At 37.4% G+C, this 19,291-nt stretch overlaps 1 protein-coding gene across 4 annotated transcripts in view; it reads right to left on the bottom strand.

Annotated features, from left to right (window-relative positions):
- The window catches only part of LOC103398856 (EGF-like repeat and discoidin I-like domain-containing protein 3), a 116,925-nt gene that overhangs the window by 8,991 nt on the left and 88,643 nt on the right, over nucleotides 1-19,291 (bottom strand). For all 4 annotated transcript variants that reach the window (XM_017030947.2, XM_008337605.3, XM_008337604.3 and 1 more), the window contains one exon: nucleotides 5,654-5,809. In XM_017030947.2, coding sequence (XP_016886436.1) covers nucleotides 5,654-5,809 — 156 coding nt within the window. The remainder of the gene's footprint in view (nucleotides 1-5,653; nucleotides 5,810-19,291) is intronic.

Below are 19,291 nucleotides of genomic sequence, written 5' to 3'. Positions count from 1 at the left end.
ATATATGTCGCATGGTTAACCTTTGAGCTGACACCAGAATCACTAGGTGCATTGTGCCCATTCAATACCCCTGAAAACCTCAGTCCATTTACACTCACAGAGCTGATATTAAGCCAAACCAAAAACAACACAATAAACATTTGACATTGAAGAGAACAGAAATGTGTCACTTGCAGATGTGTTGGGCCAGGCATAATGTGACTAGAGGACATGCCAGTACAATATAAGGAAGGAAGAGCAGGAAGACAGCAGCAGCTGATTGAAATATGACAAGAATCTTTCCTAGACTGTCTGGGGACCTGCACAGTGTCAGAGGCAATGTCTTTGAAATAAGCTGTCTAGAGCAGGATATGTGAACAATCTAAATAAAATGACAAACAGTCTTGTGAAAAGAAACAGGAAATGGTATCAGCGGTGGAATGAAATTGTCTCCACTGACAAATATTAGGAAAGAAACTGTATTGACTTTTCAGGCTCAGAAAAGCAACTAGCTATCTTTTGCTTTTTAGTCATGTAGGAGGAAAAGTTATTATTTTACAAAATTATATTTTATTTATTTAATAATGTGTTTGTAATATAAAAAATTACATTGTTAGCCTTGTAGCATTATTGAAATTTCAGAACAACTTAAAATATAAGTTGTACTATAATTAGTCATTATATAACATGGCTAAGGGATTTTTTTTTATTATTTATTTATCCTGTAATGGTAAAATAAAACTCATAATAAAAACTATTATTTATTTGCTGACATATTCATCTTTTCTGTTTTGACATTTGGTCACGTTATAATTTTACCTCGATTGTGGACTCCTTAGCTTGTTTTTAATTAATTCTGTTTGTTTGGAAATCAACTCAAAAACAATACTTGTTGCCATTAATTACCAAAAGATATTGAATTGGAATAACAACAGAACCAGCTTTAAAAACAACAAACTATTATCTCAAGTTGAAATGTGTTTCATAGGGAAAATAAAACAGAGCGAACTACGAACTTGGCAGCTCCTGCTGCAAAGGCTCAACCTGCTGTGTCTGAGCCGTGGTCAGCCCACATGGAAACACTGGGAAACTACTAGCCGCTACATGCTACTAGCTGCTGGCAAATAAAATATGTTGACAAGAAATTTGTCTTATTCAAACTGCCAAAAATATTTTTTTGGTGAATGTAGCAAATCCTGGATCCTGCTTTGCTCTTCAACTTCAAATCTCCACTTTTTTCAGCTTCATACTTCCCACAGAGTTATTTGCAATCAAAAATTCAAATAAAATCTTTAAAAAATCCTTGATAATCTGTCCAGTAGCCCATTAAAAAGCATTTAAATTTAAACAGTCTTAAACAGTAATTACATTAGATCGGCATATAAGTGCAAATTAAGGAAGGTAAGCGAACTCCTTGTCATTGTGACACAGCACACCACTGCACACAACCAAATGTGACCTCTGCATTTAATCCATCACCAAAGTGAACAGTGGGCAGCTTTAAGCACCCAGGGAGCAGTGAGTGGGGACGGTGCCATGCTCAGAGCACCTCAGTGGTAACTTGGCAGCTTGTGGACCCGAACCTGAAGCCTTCTGGGCCCAAGTACACTTCCTTAACCACTAAGCCACCACTGCCCCGTGTGTAAGTGTAAATGAATAACCACAGACCTACGAGGGTTGACAATGGTTAGAATTGCAGAATGTGTTAACTCTTGTCGACCAACAACCACTAACACAACAGCTGTATTAAAATATGACAATTTGTTTGTTGACAAGACGTAGATGTTCAAAATAATTATCACCTAGAATATGTAGTCTGCAGAAATCTCTTAAAAATATCCATCCATCCATCCATTTTCATCCACTTATCCGTTACCGGATGTCGCGGGGGCAGCAGTTGCCACCCAGATCACATAGCACCGTACCAACCTCCCAAACCTTCCTGCAGGTGGTGAGTCCACTGGAAGGTATTAACCGCCCTAACCGGGATTCAAACTTGCCCAGGAGGTGAACCCTGGGGTTCCACACGAATGACAGAGACATTGACTCTGGGCCAAAGCGCCTCTCTCTTAAAAATATTAAAAACATGTATCTGCAAGGATGCTGCCATCTGCCTGTATTATCTTGGATTTTTTATTGTTTCACAATAGGCTTGGTTCAAATGTTCTCGCAGCAACAATGAGACAGTAAACTAAGATTACAGATCATATCTTTAGTTAAATATCTGTAAACAGCAGAGGGAGTGTCATGATTGATTTCCTGTAAGTTAACACAATCAAAACACAATAAGACTGAACAAATTTCTTAGTGTTCTAACTCAGGCCCAGGAGCCACAATTATTAATTTTCCAGGCTGGTGGAGTCATGTGGTACAATGGTGGGGCCTTGAGTGTCTCTGGAGATGCTCCACTCCACTCTCACCTGCACTTTATTATTTAAACCTACTCTACTGGTCAGTGAAGCAGGTCACTGAGGTCTTTTTGCTCTTTGCCCTGTTCTGGCCTGAGCCGTCTGTGTTTACAGAAGAAAAAAAAACCCAGCCATGTCTTAACAAAGGGTCAAGAACTGCATACCTAAGAGCCTGGCTAATACAGAGGGAGTTCCACTGAATCAAACGCCCAAAATAAATGATTAGGTATTACAAGTAGCTAATCATACTTTTGTGGTTATTATTTCAATCTTTGGTTACATTAAACACCGAAGCAAACATGTTCCCAGGCTAAGGTTGCCTCAAAAGAAGTGAACACAAAAGCATTCAACATTCAGTTACCCTCTGACCTGGAGGGAATTGAAGGATCTAATGGCTTATTAACCCTGTGTCATTAGTGTGAAACACTATTAGACATAAGTCAATTACATTAGTGCTTGATTGGCCCCATCACATCTGCAAATATTGACACCCAGGAAAGAGCAGTGGCACAGGGGTAAAGTCAATGGAGTGACCTGGGTGAGAATGCAGTCAGACCAATTTCTATAATTATGGAATGTATCCCTGTGTAATTATATTTGAACAATGGACCCCACTGTAAGTTGTCGGTTCAAACTGCAGCAATATGGGGGAGTTGTTGTGTGAAGGAGAAGCAAACAAGGCACTGAGTTTTGTACTGTGCATGTGTATGTGTGAATGTGTGTGTGTGTCACCGTGGCCTGCTATGACAACATCTGCATTCTGGCACTGCCTTCTCTGCCTCAATCTAGATGTTACTGCCTGCAGCCTGTGCCACATTGGAGCTGGAGGGGGAAGCTGAGAAGAATACTTACAAGCCTGCAGCACTGCGCCCGACCAAGATATCCGGAAACGCAAACACAGCTCCACATGTGCACACAAATACACAGTGGCAGCCATGCGCCGTGTGAGCGTGTATGCACCACTGCCATGTTGAGCAGTGTGGTGTGTCAGGAGGACCCTTGGGAGTCCGACAGCCAAATGTGTCCTCTAGCATTAATGGCTGGTTTAGCTGGCTGGATGGGGAAAACACCTTGAAGATTCATATATCTGAACCGCCCCTTAGAGCTGCCAGGGAATAAACTGACTGACATTTCAGGAGCTTGATAAACTCTCTGCCTTCTAATATGGAACACACACACTCTGACTGAGCGGCTGTCCATTTCTGAAGAATAAATGATATGAGTGAAATTGCATATATACAGTATACGGATAATATTATAGAACACTATGGTGAAAATAAATTACATTTAAGTCATTTTACATAATTTCCTGGCAAATCATTTGGTTTTTGGATTTAAAGATATTGCATACAATCAAAATAAATTAAAAAAAAAAGAAATGTATCCTTTTTGTACAGTTACCAAATGTTTTGTCCAAAGATATTATCTAGTATATACCTTAAAAATGTCGTTAACATTATAATTTTACATGTTTTACTAATGTGTTTTTAAAATTCATACCAACCAAGGTTTTTACTTTTTGGAAACAAAAATTAAAAACCAATCAAAGGTTGCAAATTGGTCGCTGACACTTTTCTCTCTTTCTTTTTCTATCTGGGTTTCATGCTTTGAAAAGCAGTGGTGAAAAAGGTCAAGTGAACATCATGCTGTTCCTGCAGTGGCCTATATTTTCACAGATAACTATCGGTGTGGTAATTCTAAGCTCTCTAAGCAAAGATTTCACCGCAGCAATGGAAAACTGGGCTTAGCTACAAGGACAAAGGCCTAAATTGATACCTGTCCATTGAAGGGGTATCAATTAAAAAAAATAAGTAATATCTCAGTGCTACATCATTTCAGGATGAGCCAAACAAAAACACTTTTTGAAATGGTGGCTGAAGTCACCACATACAGCTCTACAAACTCTGAATCTGAATCAGGGTTTTTTTTTACGAGAAAGTCAAGCATCATAACTGACACCTTAATGAGCAAATACTGCAGAACATGGGCTGCGGTGGAATGGAGGATGAGTGTTGGTCACTATAGGATTTTAGGATGTTAGGAACTAGCCTGTGTCCTCCTTTGACCTTGGCACTTTCATTCAGTCATGAAAGGCAACAAAAATGTCCCACAAGCAGGAACTGAGTTATCAACATTGTTTTTCAATCAAATAAGAAGAAAACCCATTGCAACAACAAAACAAAAATAGTTTTTTTGAGATTATTGATCGAGGCAGTTTATACAGTGGAGTGAATCTTTCATCAGTCAGTGTCATGTCTGGCATTTTCTTGGCCGGGACTGATTATTAAAGGTTAGAAATGTGGGATTGTAAAGTTTGCAAGCACAAAACAGTCAGTGCATGGAGGAAAGAGACGGATCCAAGGAGGAAGCAGCAAGTGTTTCTGCAAACAACTGTGTATTTGAGGAGAACCTGATCAAATTTACACACAAGCGGATAAATACCACGCAGTAATATTGATATCATCAATAAATCATGTGCTCAAAGAGAAGCAACTTCTAAACAATGGAACTCCAGAAAAGACCTGCAGTAAGATTAAAATAAACATTATAAAAGAGGATGATGTTCTTTGGTTTAATGTGTGTTTTTCTTATTTTATTCAACATCCCTGTATGAGTTGTATTTGACACATAGATACTATAGGGTTTTGTTTTAATAGTAGGACAGGTTTAGGGTTATAGTAGGACGATCAAAACAACGTAAGGACAGGCTAAGCTTTATTTTCTTATTGAAAATAAAGCTTAGCCTTGAAGAGGGAAAAGAAAACAATACCGCTCTTAACAGCAGTATCTGACAGGACAGTGCCGCTGTTAATGCCTGCAGCTCTTCCTGCTATCAGCCCTGAGCTTGGTGCAGCTGTGCACTGTCACTGTCATGGCTGTAGACTGGAATGGACATCTGTACTTTGTTGAAGGGCCATAAAAACAAGATTCACGACATAGGACAACATCAGCTGAGCCAGGTTGACGGCACAGTCTTATCTGATGTCAAAGTGGAGGGACTGCAATCGTACAGACCTCAGGCAACCTCGGTTATAGCCACAGATAAGGAAAAGGCAGCAGGGGAAAAGAGGGTGGAGGGTCCGCGGTGACAGATGGACAGCTCTCAAAATTGTCATTTTCAGTTTTAATACATATAGATTTTTTATTTACATTTGCTTCAGTTTTTCTACTTTTGTGTGCATGGTGAAATACATTATTCATAGCTTCAGTTAAGGTGATGAATTTGTCCTGGACTTTATAGTCTTAGTGGTGTAAAAGCAACTTACTTTATCTTTGCCTTGTTTCTCATCCTGATATATAGTCCACCACTTGCCGTCGTTACTATAGGCAATTTTGTACGAGCCAACAAACTGGACGTGGCCAAAGTCTTTAGCTCCCTGGGTGATGACACCCGTGACCTTGGTTGGCACAAGCAGGTCCACCTGAGAGAGACATAATAAGGGGGAAGGAGAGGAAGTAAAGAAGTACGATCTCTGCTGGAACCTCAGAAAAAGAAAGACAACTATACCCCCTGTACAGTCGGTATTTACAAAATCACCACAATATACAATAATTCAACAATCATTTTAAATATGCACATTAGTATTTCAGAAGAAAAAATTTAATTCAGGTAATGCTTATTTCAGTTGTCTTTCAGTTTCTTTTATTGTTAAAAAAAACATTTGACTTTTGTTTGTGTCATCTAGTCAAACCTACATTTTGCTATTGGTAATCAGTAAGCCAACTCTTGCATTTACTGCCTACTTTAAACACCTCACTAGCATTCAAATCAGTGTTAATGTGTGTGTAATTACACCAAATTTCCATTTTAGTCTTTTTCAAGCCAGTGCCTGACCATTATGTAAATAAGACTGAGCTAATTATTCTGTTAAAATGTCCTGCGCTGAATTTTTTTTAACAACCTGACAGAGGAGCCATCATACCCTTCTCAATTCCTAACTGAATCGCTGACTTCTTTTCATGCAGAGAAGCAAAAACCTTAACATAATTTACTGTTTGTTTAGGTCTCTGGTTTTTCTGTCTGAAACACATTATTCCAGGACACCAGTTATGGTCATTCAAACTGATGGCTACTTCACAGCACATACTGACTACTGATGAGCTGTTTTATTTACCGCTGAAAAGAATACCTGAGAAATATGTAATGAACTTTCTTAAGGTTCTCTTATTTCCAGTCACATCTAATGCTGATGTGAAACATCTCAAGTGGATTCATCTGAAAACCTAGAGTTATTTTTAAATTGTGTCTGAAGATCAATGACATGGAGCACAGACAGGAAGTGCCATACATTTGCTCGGAGGAACATATATAAGGAGTTTATTTGCTTCTGCTGATTTTCCATATCTTTAAATCAGTACATGAACTCACTTTTTCCTTATGTGTTAGTGTATCATCTCATGCTGGTACGGTGTGGTTGGGAATGACCCAAGGTGGATAATTTGTTGAAGTACATTTACATAGTGGTATGTCAACAATATGATAATCTTTGTGAATTTGTATAGAAAAAAACATTATTCAATAGAGTACTGTGTCAAATGCAATAAAAGATCAAATAATGTGTAGTAACCAAACAATAAAAGATGAACACATATTATACACAATATTTTTTTAACATTTTTTACACATTACCCTGTGGTGTGTAGAACAAAATTAATTATTAATTCATACTTAACTTATGTTATGATAATTTCTTTATCAATAGAATTAAACATATGAAGAGTGTGATGTATGTATTTAAGTCTCTCTGACTCACACACTCTCACTAACACCCAGCACCAATTCACAGAAAACCGAGACTCAGGAAAAAAAAAAGGTGCAACTTAGCATTTCATGTCACATGGGGAGACAGTGGCAAATTTTAGAAGCACAGACGGAGCAAGAGAGAGAAACAGCAGCATGCGGATTTATTTCTTCTGCTGAATACACACAGTCTCGGGGTGGCCATACATCAAACTAATTGGCCTGGTCATAGGCCAAAATATACCATGTCTTTGCTCCCTGACAAAAAAACAAAATAGAGCACAGGGTAGATTAAGCAAATAAGCAAGCAGAGGAAACAAATGCATTTGATACGGCTCTACATTATACCACCTCTGTGTCCTGACACACTTATAAAACACCATAATGCCTCGCAGTACAGAGTACTTTGTTCCACACTGTGAAACAATGGCTTTGCCTGAACTGAGATGTGAATGGCTTCACTTATGGCTTAAATTTCTTACATGCATCCTCCATAATATTAATACTGACAAGACAACAGACATTTTTGTGTTTTGCCTTGTAATCTTAGTGAAATGACTTTGTTTCTAAGGTCAACAGCACAAGCAGTTTTTGCTGCAATACAACTACTGGCCAGCAGGGCTTGTTTGAAAAGCTATGGCACGTCTTTTTCTTTTTTTGTGTGTGAACTCCTTGTCATTGTGACACAGCACACCACTGCACACAACCAAATGTGACCTCTGCTTTTAACCCATCACCACAGTGAAGAGTGGGCAGCTTTGAGCACCCAGGGAGCAGTGTGTGGGGACAGTGCCATGCTCAGAGCACCTCAATGGTAACTTGGCAGCTGGTGGACTTGAACCTTGAGCCTTCTGGACCCAAGTCTGCTTCCTTAACCAGTAAGCCACCACTGCTAAGAAGTTTCTTTTATTAGCATTTTAAATCAAAAAGTAATCCAGTAGGCCAGTTCGGCTGCTAAAACATCACCAATCACCTGGAGAATGACATGAATGCTTGAAACATAAACTATGTTCATAACTGAAGATTCATTCATGACAATAGCTAGTGAATGGTTTGGAAGGTGTGGGGCTGGATTTAGACACAGCACACCTGTGCACTACAGAACGTCACCTTGCCCCAGAGCTCCTCAGCTCCAGATTGTGTTGATCCTAGATAGAAAATAAATGAATGTCTGAGATGTTCAAACAAAGGGGGCTTATAAAACAAGTACATCCACAAAGAACATTTTTAAAGCACTAACAAAGAGATATCTCTCTGAATAAAAATAATTAATAAAAAATATTTTTGCTCATTTTCTCCTGTAGGGTTTGTGGTCAAAGAAGATTATTTAGGCAACACTGCCTTGCCTCAATAAGGTCCCATGAATATCAGAACAGCCATTCCTGAAAGCAGACTCCTGATGTGTACACAGACCCTGACTCTGATCTATGCAGACAAAGCAATGCCCTCATTAGGGGAACAGAAGCTTGTGGTTTCTCTTATAAACAACGGCCAAAGAAATTTCCAGTTCTGCAGTTGTACGATGTTAAACCAGTGTGCAGATGTGGTCAAGGATGTTAAAAAAAAACAAAACAAAAATAAAAATTTAAGAAAACAGAATATACAGTATATATACGTTCACATTTTCAAATCACAGAATTGGCTATATATATATATATACATACATATATATATATATAGCCAATTCTGTGATCTGAAAATATGAAAAAATATAGGTAGGTTTGTAGGTAGTGAAGGGCAGGAGACTTCAATTCTGCTCCAGTTGCAGAACCTTAGTAATTTCACTCAAGCCAGGCAGCGAGATCTGCAACCAAATACAACTGAAACAAGAGGGATGGTAATGATACAGCAAGACAAGTGAAAAAAAAAAAAAAAAAAAAATCCCAAAACCCCCTTCTTTCCCCTAATGATGTCAGCCTTCAACACTGAGGGCAGTAACTAAAGCACGGACCTTGTTAAGGCCAGACCTCATCTGTGGTTTTCACCTTCTGTTCTGTTTTCATCAACTTAATTCTCCCTACTTAACCCTAAACAGACCAGGTGTGTGGGTCATTTCATAAGCTTTTAATCTCTAAAAGATGTTCTCAACATTATCTGTCACTTAATAGATATGAATAATATTTGTCTTATTTTAGCTTCTGTTTTAAATTTAGGCATTAAATCCCACATTCACATTTGAAGTGGCTTTGGCAATGAGAGGCAGTTTTTCACGGTCCTCTAATGAATCCCAGTTTAGTATTTCTTTTTATTTTATTCTGCTGATAAATTCCCCTCTAGCTGTGCTAGTATAACGGCATATGTTAAAGACTCATTTAATCCTCGTGGCCTATGTGCACTTATGTGTCGCATGTTGCCTCCTCCTGGTATCACAGTGCAGAATTCAACAATCGCATGCAGATGTATCACGGAGCCAAGAGGATAGCACCATGGATCATCAGCCTCTCAGCGGGCCACCTATTATTAAAGCTCAGAGCTGGTGTGAGAGTTGGCAAAACATACCGCCTCACTGTTCTCATACCCTCAGGATGTACTGAAGAATTAATGACAGGTCAATTTTTTTTCAACTGCATTTACTACTGAAGGCCATGGACCTAAATCAGGGAGGTATAAAGGGAAGTTAGTGAGCAGTGGGTCAGAGTACAATGTCCTTGAAATAACAGAAACAGTTCTGAACTTCACAAGTAATTATACCAGGAAAGGAATAATACATATACGAAAAAAACAAACAAAAAAACACTTCTTTTTCTAACAAAGGTTACTTGATCAGTCAATGATTTCTTTTTTTTTTTATCTAAAGACATTTCTATTCAAATGGACTAAATTAGGACTTTTGACAACAGCATTCAGAAAGATGAATTCAAATAAAATTCTCAGCTGGTTTACATCTCCTCCACCTTAGTCCATGTACCAGTCTATTATTTAATAATTAGGTAAATAGAGCATAATTTATATTCAAGCATTCATTCAGTCTAAAAAAATGAACACCATGTTATGTGTGAAAACAACGTTTTTAGTGTCAAGAAAACAGATCAAGTTGAGATTTTATAAAAATTCTACAATGACTATTGAACCACTGAGAAGGCTGAACTTGAATGACACTGGATAACACTAGTAAAAATATGCCAGTTTTTACTTTTAAAAAGAAAAATACTATTAGCAAAAAGAAAATCACATTCACGTGGTATTTTTTGTTAAATTTATTCAAAGAAAACAACAATCAAATAAACAGAAAGGAAAATAAATGCCCACATTCTGCTGTTTGCGGCTATAGGTGAAGTGGCCCAGTTCTTATTCTGAATCCCATTTCGATTCAGTTCTTTTGTGAGACGTCAGCTCTGCTCACCAGAAGAAAAAAAAGTATTACATGCTACATGACAAAGCCCAATATTTTGAACTGCTGCAACCCTACCATTTCCAGAAAAGCTGTTAATCACAACTAGCAAACCAAAAATGGCTGAAAGAGAAAAGCTGGGCCGATGTGGCAGAAGGCAGCCTATTTCCACACAACTGCTTGACTGAGTGCAGCACTTCAGTGCTGAGTGCAAAGAAAAATCCTGTCTGTGTCATGACACTTCTCTGAGTATAAAATGTGCTGGTGCACAGTCAGGCTGAGACATGATGAACCATGGATGTCAGCCCCACTGAGTTTAGAGCTTGTTTTGTCACATGTTTGTGTTTTGTCATCTCAGCAGTGAAGAATTTATAATGGAGCAGAGTGACAGAAACTTTTAAACTATTAACAGCAACTAAAATCAATACACACAGATTATCATTGCCTGGTTTTTATGGTGTATTGTCCGCAATTCAAAAATAGTTGAAATTGAACACTGTATGCTCTGTTTATAAATACCAGTAGGTCAGATATTGTAAAACAGGAGAACCAAACTGCATCATGCAAGGGAGAATGTTTTAATGTTCTGGCCCAAACAGAGTGAACATTTGTTGAACTGTTAAATCAATGCACATTATGGGAGATTTTTTTTGTAAACAAATGTAAATATATGCATGACTGTAATTGGAATTTTAAAAAGATACATTGTGATTTACTCAACCTTCCTACTTTATTATAAAAAAAAACAAAAACATGAAAACACACCAGTTAGAGATCAGGGTTACTGATGTTCTTCTGCCTGCACTGATTTAATGCACGGCCTCAACAGTTTTTTTTTTTTTTTTGTTTGTTTTACACAAAAATCCGACGAGCAGCTGCTTTAAACTGTTGTCTTTTACAGCCTCAGAAATGTGGTGAAAGCACAGGTGTCAGAGATATTTGGAGCCGACTGTATAGTGTTCTGTGGTGGTTTTATGGTGATAAAAGAATAGGAGTGTGAATGTGAATGAAGCCAGTCTTTATTGTTCATCATGGCTTTGAAGTGGTGAGTAAACTTCTAAATATTCTTCCATCCCACACATGCGTCTGCACCGGGGTTTCACCTGGGGTGATGGCATCACAGCAGGTGTAAATACCTGCTGAGATCTCACACAGAGAAATGAAAAGTGTGCAAATGGTCTGAAGCGTGATTCTATTTCCTGGAAATATACGGCAGAAGATAAAGCTTTTGTCAAAGTAGGACAGACAGAACTCCACTGTGTCGTACTGATCAGTGGTTACCAAACACACATTAAAGCCTCCCGTAACCATGCTGTTTGGTTTAATGAAGTTTGACCCTACATTTGTACAGAAGATTAATTAATTTAAAAACATTAAAGAATGTCTATGCAAATTTGCATTAATTTCTTAAATACATTTTGACCTCTCATCCCACATCTTCAGTTCTAACTGACTGCTGAAAAATTCTGGTATTCAACCTCAGAGTGGCTGAACATCAGAAAAGATAATTATTATAGTATAACAAAGATGACCACGCCCTGACTTTAATGGAAGAATAATCATGATCACCAGGGTCAAGGGTTGAGCGCTGGGTTCAAAGAAGAAACAGGGTCAGTTGTAAAGCATGGAAGTCATTTGAAAGTTTTGTCAGTCACTTTTGAGGTCAACATGACTTCTGTGGGCTTGGAGACAAAATCCACGTTAACAGACTAACATCTCCATTAACTTTTTTTTTTTTTAACTTTGCCTACCTTTTTTATTTTTATTTTATGACAGCATGTAATATATGAGCAATTGGGCAGGGGAGGGTTGGGTGAGGGTGGGGTGAGAAGAGGTGTGCTCTAAATAAATTCTGCAAACCTAAGGGGATCTGCAGCTATTTTTTTATAATGTTACTTGGAGTCGAATAGTCACACATTGCAATATTTCATGGGAACAAAGCCATGCTGTGTTTAAGCCAATGGGTGTTTAAAAATGCATTAAATAAAACTAAAAAAAAAAAAAAAAGGTGAGGTGAAACGCCACAGAGTTGTTCAAAAATACACACACACATTTGTGTATTTTCACACTGATTGTTTGTAAATCCAGAATACAAGTCAACTCCAATGTATACAAAATAAAAGGACACCTAAGTCCATCCAGTAGAACAGTGTTCTTCCTGCTACAACTTTGCTACTCTTGACGCATCATTTACAAAAAGATCAGAATGGATCTGGTTTACCTTTGTCAAAACAAAACAACAAAACAATAAATACACCTGCTGTTTTACAAGTTGAAAACAGTAAAATGAAAGACAACATGGTATGTTTCCCCGTTCTCTTACAGGAGACAGCTGAATGGCAACCATTGACACTTCCTACAGCTAAAGGGTATGAATAAAAATGAGTTTGGAAATGACTGACAGTGAAGTGAGAAGAAGTGACATATTCATAGAAGTGTAGGGTTGCCATTGATGAGCACATCTATGCATTAAACATTCTCGCTGCTTTTTTGCACGCTGGTCTCCCTGCCAAGCAGACATGTGAAAAAGTTTTGGATGTGACTAGAATTATATTTTTCACTCCACAACTTTACTAACAAATGTCCCTTTGAGTGAAACTATATACGTTTCAAGAGTATAATTAGAAAACTTGCATACTTTGTATTATTTGATTTATGAACGGTGGTAAAACACCAACAATGCTATTGTGCTGTTGTGCTCTTGTGCTCAAAGGCTCAATTGTAATCATTTCGCTTGTCAGCTTTTCTAGAATAATGTAGGTCTAAACTTACTTTATTTCTAATTGAAGATTTTGAAAAGTAAAATGAAGAAATTGATCATATATATTGTATATTTTTAAATCTACTGGCTCTTTACAACACGTAGACACAAGACACATAGAAAGAACCTCAACTAAAGTCAATTTGGTTACAAGAATAAGGGGAGGGAACCGGCCATGACTAAAGGAACAAGGAGGAAATCAACTAAGGCTGTCTGCATTATTTCGGGCTGTCACACTTAGGAAGTGCAACCTCATGACCATCAAGTGTCATTTAGAGTGATGAGAGGAATTCAGCCCAACATGTAAAGAAAGGACATCTTTGATGGAAAAAAAAGAAGCAAAAATTGGAAGCAAGTGTGGTATGTCTTTCATTTCAGTAAAGAGACTTTAAAAAATAAGATATACGTACTTGCAGAAGACAATGGAGCAAATCTCAGTTGCAATGATTCCAGCTCTGGCTGCTTCACTACTGACATCTGCTGCACATTTCACGATTACAGCTGGCATTCTTTCACACTCATGAATCACTCACTGACAAGATAAAACAGACCAATGCATCCTGCATTAACTGAGGGAAACTGAGAGAAAAAGAGTGAGAGAGAGAGAGGAAGAAAGAGAGAAAAAGAGAGAGTTGCGTGGAGACACGTTCAGAGGTGAAAAGTCAAAATGACTGCCTTGAATACTAGATCAACATAAACCACACTTGCAAAGTGGACATGTAAATTAGTGATTTCGTCCATAATATCAATCAATAATGTAACCCGAATGAACTCATGCATCTCTCTGCCTATACATATATGCAAATACAAATGTCATGAGTACTGATGTAACCACACCATCATCGCAGATACTTCATTCAACACACTCTAGTTATTACAGTCTTAATGCTTTTCCACATATTTCTTTTCTTTTCAAAAAATCTGGATGGGACAGAGAATAATAAGGATAGGTTTTGATGTAAAATAAGCCAAGACGTCGTTAACAGAAGACTGTTTTTTTTTTTACCACACAATACATATATATTTACATGTATTGTACATATACATAATATTATATATATTTATACTATAGCTAAAATGTAAATGACAGCGATATAGCCTCGCACTGTTGCAATAGTTAACTGCTCGTGTTAGCTCTATGGAGCATTTAACATTCCAAGAAGATTGAGTATGAGGCTCCTTTCTTAACATTATGATACAGTAATATAACTTAAAGGTTCACTCCAAATTCTTGAACGTTTAAATGGTGCTGTTGATTCTGACCAATCAGAGTTGATATTAGAAATTGTGTGTTTAACATTTAAATACAAAGCATCAGCAGCCTGACAGCAGATGTTGAGGGCTATATTATTTCTTTCTTTAGAGAGCAGAATAAATACTATATTGTACATCCATATGGGGCACATGTATTATTAACAACATTGGATAAAAGGAAGGCATTGGCACCTGCAGATACCCCAGACTACAGAATCGGACTTGAAAAAGTAATATGAAGCTGTTCATACCAGCTACAAGCTACAAAATAAATAAAAAATCAACATAACACATTTCTACTGTCATTTAGTCCACAAGCACCTGGGCAAAGAACAATTCTTATTATCAGAACTCAGTACTCTTATTTTACCTGTTCAGTCAACTTAGTAACTGTTACACCATTTGGGACTGTTTAAAAGAGGTATTTTCTAAATTGGTCCTTGTCCTTTAAACAATAAAAATATTTCATTTTAGTCCAGGATCAGATTAATATCTAAAACAAAGCACAAAATACATAATCATGAAATCATGATGTTACTATTAAAAACAGACAGTTACCTATGGTAACCTATGAGGCACAAAAGATCATGTAAAAACACATGATGATCCAACATGAAGCAATAAACAATCTATAACTTTTAGTCATTTCTAGGTCCATTTTAAAAATAAAATAAATGGGTTTACACCAACAGTAACTCTTACACAATTCACATTTAAAGGTTATAAAGAAAAGCTCTATGTAGTGCATGTGTCGTTGCTTAAATGTGCTTGACTCAATAGGCTTATTAGAATATAAAACTTCAATGTCTTTAATTAAAGGAAATATACACTTATACAAACATTCTTACAGTTGGTAAAATTAAATGTCTGCTAATAAACCCCTTCTTGGGTATATTTGCAGGGCTGGGACAGTAAAAACCAGCCGCCCGTATCTGGAAAACAGATGGATTTACCATCCCTTCCGTAACTTCATTTGGCAGTTAATTGAATCTGCACCACACTGGCTGCAGGGAAAATTGAATAAAATAGTGTGGAAGAAAGAGCCATATTGGATGAGATTAAAATGAGGCTCTGACAATAATGCCTTAATGAAATTTGCATCAGCTAAGTTTCCAAATTAGTTGGTTCTTCCTTAGATAATTCTGGAATTCTTGGGTAATTCTCTCAAGAGCATTAAATAGCCCCCCCCATACTTTTTAAGAAACATATTTATGTCTATTCGAATTTGAAAGTCATGTCACATGAGGTGTTGTTTTTTAATGGCTTTTCCACAGAGATTTGATAATGACCCTCCCAACAATCTCCTTAATGAGTTTCTATTTCCTGCAACTGGCCAAGTCTTACAATGTCTGCACACAGAGAAGACTGTATGCTGCAAATTTGATGCTGTTTTTGTGAAAAAAGGGATTGGTGAAATCTGAGAGACGCTGGCTGAGGAATCTTCATTTACTGCCACATCTGTTATCCTGGCTTTATATCGGTGATTAGCAGCACAGCTAGCATTATCTCAGCTAGGTGAAATATGAAACCTTGACAGCGGAGGAGTGATAATAAAAATGAGATAACTTGATGATCAAACTGCCAAACTATTTTATGATCTCTTCCAGTTCCTAGAAACAATCAAGAATCCTGAAAAACATTTGTTGGAAAAGCCTAAGAACATTGGGTTTGATGTTCCACAAGCCCTATGATTACCTGGTGGAGAGAGTCACAATTAACACAAGAAGAGAAGATACACCTGACTGATTAGAAGTGACACAGAAGTGAGCGTTTCTCACATTTCTTATACTTTTATTTCCAGTATCACAGCTGTGACTTAAGGGTTAAGTGCCTTACACTGACTGCTGTAACAGCAGCAGTAACAGAATCCACCTGGAGACTATATCCCTCCAACTTGAATTAGTTCAGCAAGAACACTTGGTTGCAGGTGCTCTTCTATTGATTCAGCTTTGGGCATAGAGCACCAAATAATGACAAAACACTGAGCAGCTGCTGGAATAAAGGCTGCATTTAGAGTGGTTTGCACTTTGAATAGTCTGATCTACAGGGACGCTGCCTTTATGTAATTTTCAGACCAGATTAGTACAGGACAGTGTTAATACAGTGTAAATGCAGGACTTAATGTTATGTCCTCCAAACCACTCAGCAACTTAGCTTGTAAAGGCCATGTTCTCCACTGGGGGTGATGAAGCCTGAAGGACACAGACAATGTCTCACACTCAGAAGTTTACATAAAGGTCACAAAAAAACTCTGCCTGCAAGCTCCTTGGACGGAGCAGCTCTCTTTTGTTCACATAACAAAGACAAAAGAAAGATTTAATTGCTGTTTCAGATGATCAAAAGTCTGTTTTTTAAATCCTCACGTGCGACGGCGCCTTTACACACTCTGCACTGTTATAACACTCATGCATTCTTCTCTGTTGAAGGGATAAAAAAAAAAAACACGGCTAATAATATTGATTTGAAGAAAACAGACTTTGTTGTCAGCAGTACTGCATTTGCATTTGTGCTAGCAATTTGATTAGGGAAGCTGTGCTTGGCAAAACTTGTGTAATGATAATACCCTGTTTTGATTATAACAAATGCACACTCACAGCCAATGATCCAGAATCAATCTTAGAATATTACATCCTCTTATTGTTCTTTGTAGCCTATGCTTCACATGAGACGATTCTCTGTGAAATGTCAACATGATGAAGCTTCATATTCATATTCATTTTCTTTACTTCTTATGAAAAAAATCCACTTTGTGCATTACTAAAATATATGAAATTAATGTCAAGATTGAAATGCATATTAAATTAAACAAACATAATATATATAAGTATTTGTAAAACTGGCTTCTTCTCTACTGATACAGTACAATTTCTTAAACGTAATTATTTTCCTAAACAGAAGTAAGAGAGTGTAAACAAAGTTCTTTCCTCACAATAAACTATTGCCACACCTCTGCCTCTTGATCCGGGCGTGGATTCCCTCAAACACAGGACTTAATCATCAATATACTTCACAGATCCATTTCTCACACTGTCATTGGATTTTTATAACTATTATCATCAGTGATGATTCACATGCCGTCAAAGTGGATCTGCATTAATCACAAGCAAGTTCAGACAGTAACTCAGAAGACTGACTCTCACACTGCTACCAACAGAATATTACATAAATTACGGTATTTTTGAATTGGTAAGAATATAAAACTGTACTGCAGATCTCTGAGTCTAAGAGCACAGATATTGGCATTCCTCTGTGCAGGATCTGTGTTCTACAAACTGAATGTACAGCAGGCGGCTAACTTTTCGCCAGGGATCTTCAGTCCTAGACACGCTGTCTTCCAGGTTCTGCTCCACTTCAGCTGTTATTCTTCAGCACTTTTGGTTTCAGTGTTGTCAACCTTGACATCTTTCCTTAATTATTATTCTCCTGAGTCAGATTTAAAACAAAGTGCTTTATGTTTTTGACAAATACTTGGTTCATTTAGTCGAACATGAGAATTCAACATGAGAATTCAAGAATTCAAGCTATTATGATTGATGCAAAATGTATTAAATCATTAATATTATATTGATATTTAATCATTATATTCAATGCTTCACGGGAAGAAAAGTTAATTAAACCAAATAAGACAGATGCAACTAGACACCTAACATCTTGTCTCATAATATCATCAGGTTCTATGGGTGTATGACATGTCTTTCTCTTAGGTAAACACTACACTCATTACTGGGCCCTGGAATTGAGTGGGTAGTGCCAAACCCCAGTGTTTTTTCAACTCTCTCATCGTGTCTGCATTAACCCAACCATGAATACAAATACCACGACACCTCCATCATTTAATCATCAGGAATGTACTGTACTGTTTTAGTTAAATGCTGAAAATGCATGAATGTAAACCTGCACTCCAGGAAAAATGCTGGCAGAGACAAATTGAGAGCTGCTGCCAGTGTTTCTAGAGCAGCGACTGTGATAGGTCACATTACTTATGTGTCTCCACAGTCTTGGTTTATTGTCTCCTGCTGTGTTCTCTCACTTCTGTGTAACAGCACTGGGGCTTTCTTACTATAAACATGCAGTGGGATGGATCTGAGGCTGCTTCACTTTCCCTAGTCACCACTTGTGTATGCAAGCTTTCCACTTTCACCAAATTTTCCCAGATTGTTGTGTATGCTTTGCTGCACAAAAACAAATGTTCTTTAGGTCTACAGTATCCAGTCGTGTATAAACTTGACCAAATGCCCCAGTTCTCAAAGGCATGTACTGCAAGCCAAAGGAAAAAAAAAGTGTATATATATATATATATATATATATATATATATATACATATATATACATACATATACACACATATACACACACACATATATGTGTGTGTTTATATGTAGGAAAAAATTACATTTTTGAATTGCCTGGCAAGTTTGTACTTGAAAAAAGACTTCATGTAGTCTCTAAAATGTAGAGCAAACCAAATATAAAATTAAATAAATAATATGTGCTCTAATGCAATTTAAAATAGAGATCAGACTTATTGTTAAAATTAATTTCTAAAACAAATATAAAAATAAAGAAATTGTTTCTGTCCCAAAGACTTTGTTAAGTCGTGTGTCTTCTGAGCACAGATCAACAACTGACAGCTGATTTAGTTTTACAGCACATGACCTGCCTGGAAGTTTAATTATGTCTTGTCTGTTCAAGTCCCTCTCCTTTATCTGCTGGGAGTTCACAGAAATAATGAAAAGACGGCAAGAACAGTCTCTCCCCCCCCCCCCCCCCCCCTCCCTTCATCCTGGGCTTTCTGCGACTCCTGTGCGGCGGCCCCC

The sequence above is a fragment of the Cynoglossus semilaevis genome, unplaced genomic scaffold (genome assembly GCF_000523025.1).
Source record: "Cynoglossus semilaevis isolate Cse_v1.0 unplaced genomic scaffold, Cse_v1.0 scaffold261, whole genome shotgun sequence".
Taxonomy (NCBI): domain Eukaryota; kingdom Metazoa; phylum Chordata; class Actinopteri; order Pleuronectiformes; family Cynoglossidae; genus Cynoglossus; species Cynoglossus semilaevis.
This window is presented reverse-complemented; position numbering and strand designations above follow the sequence as displayed.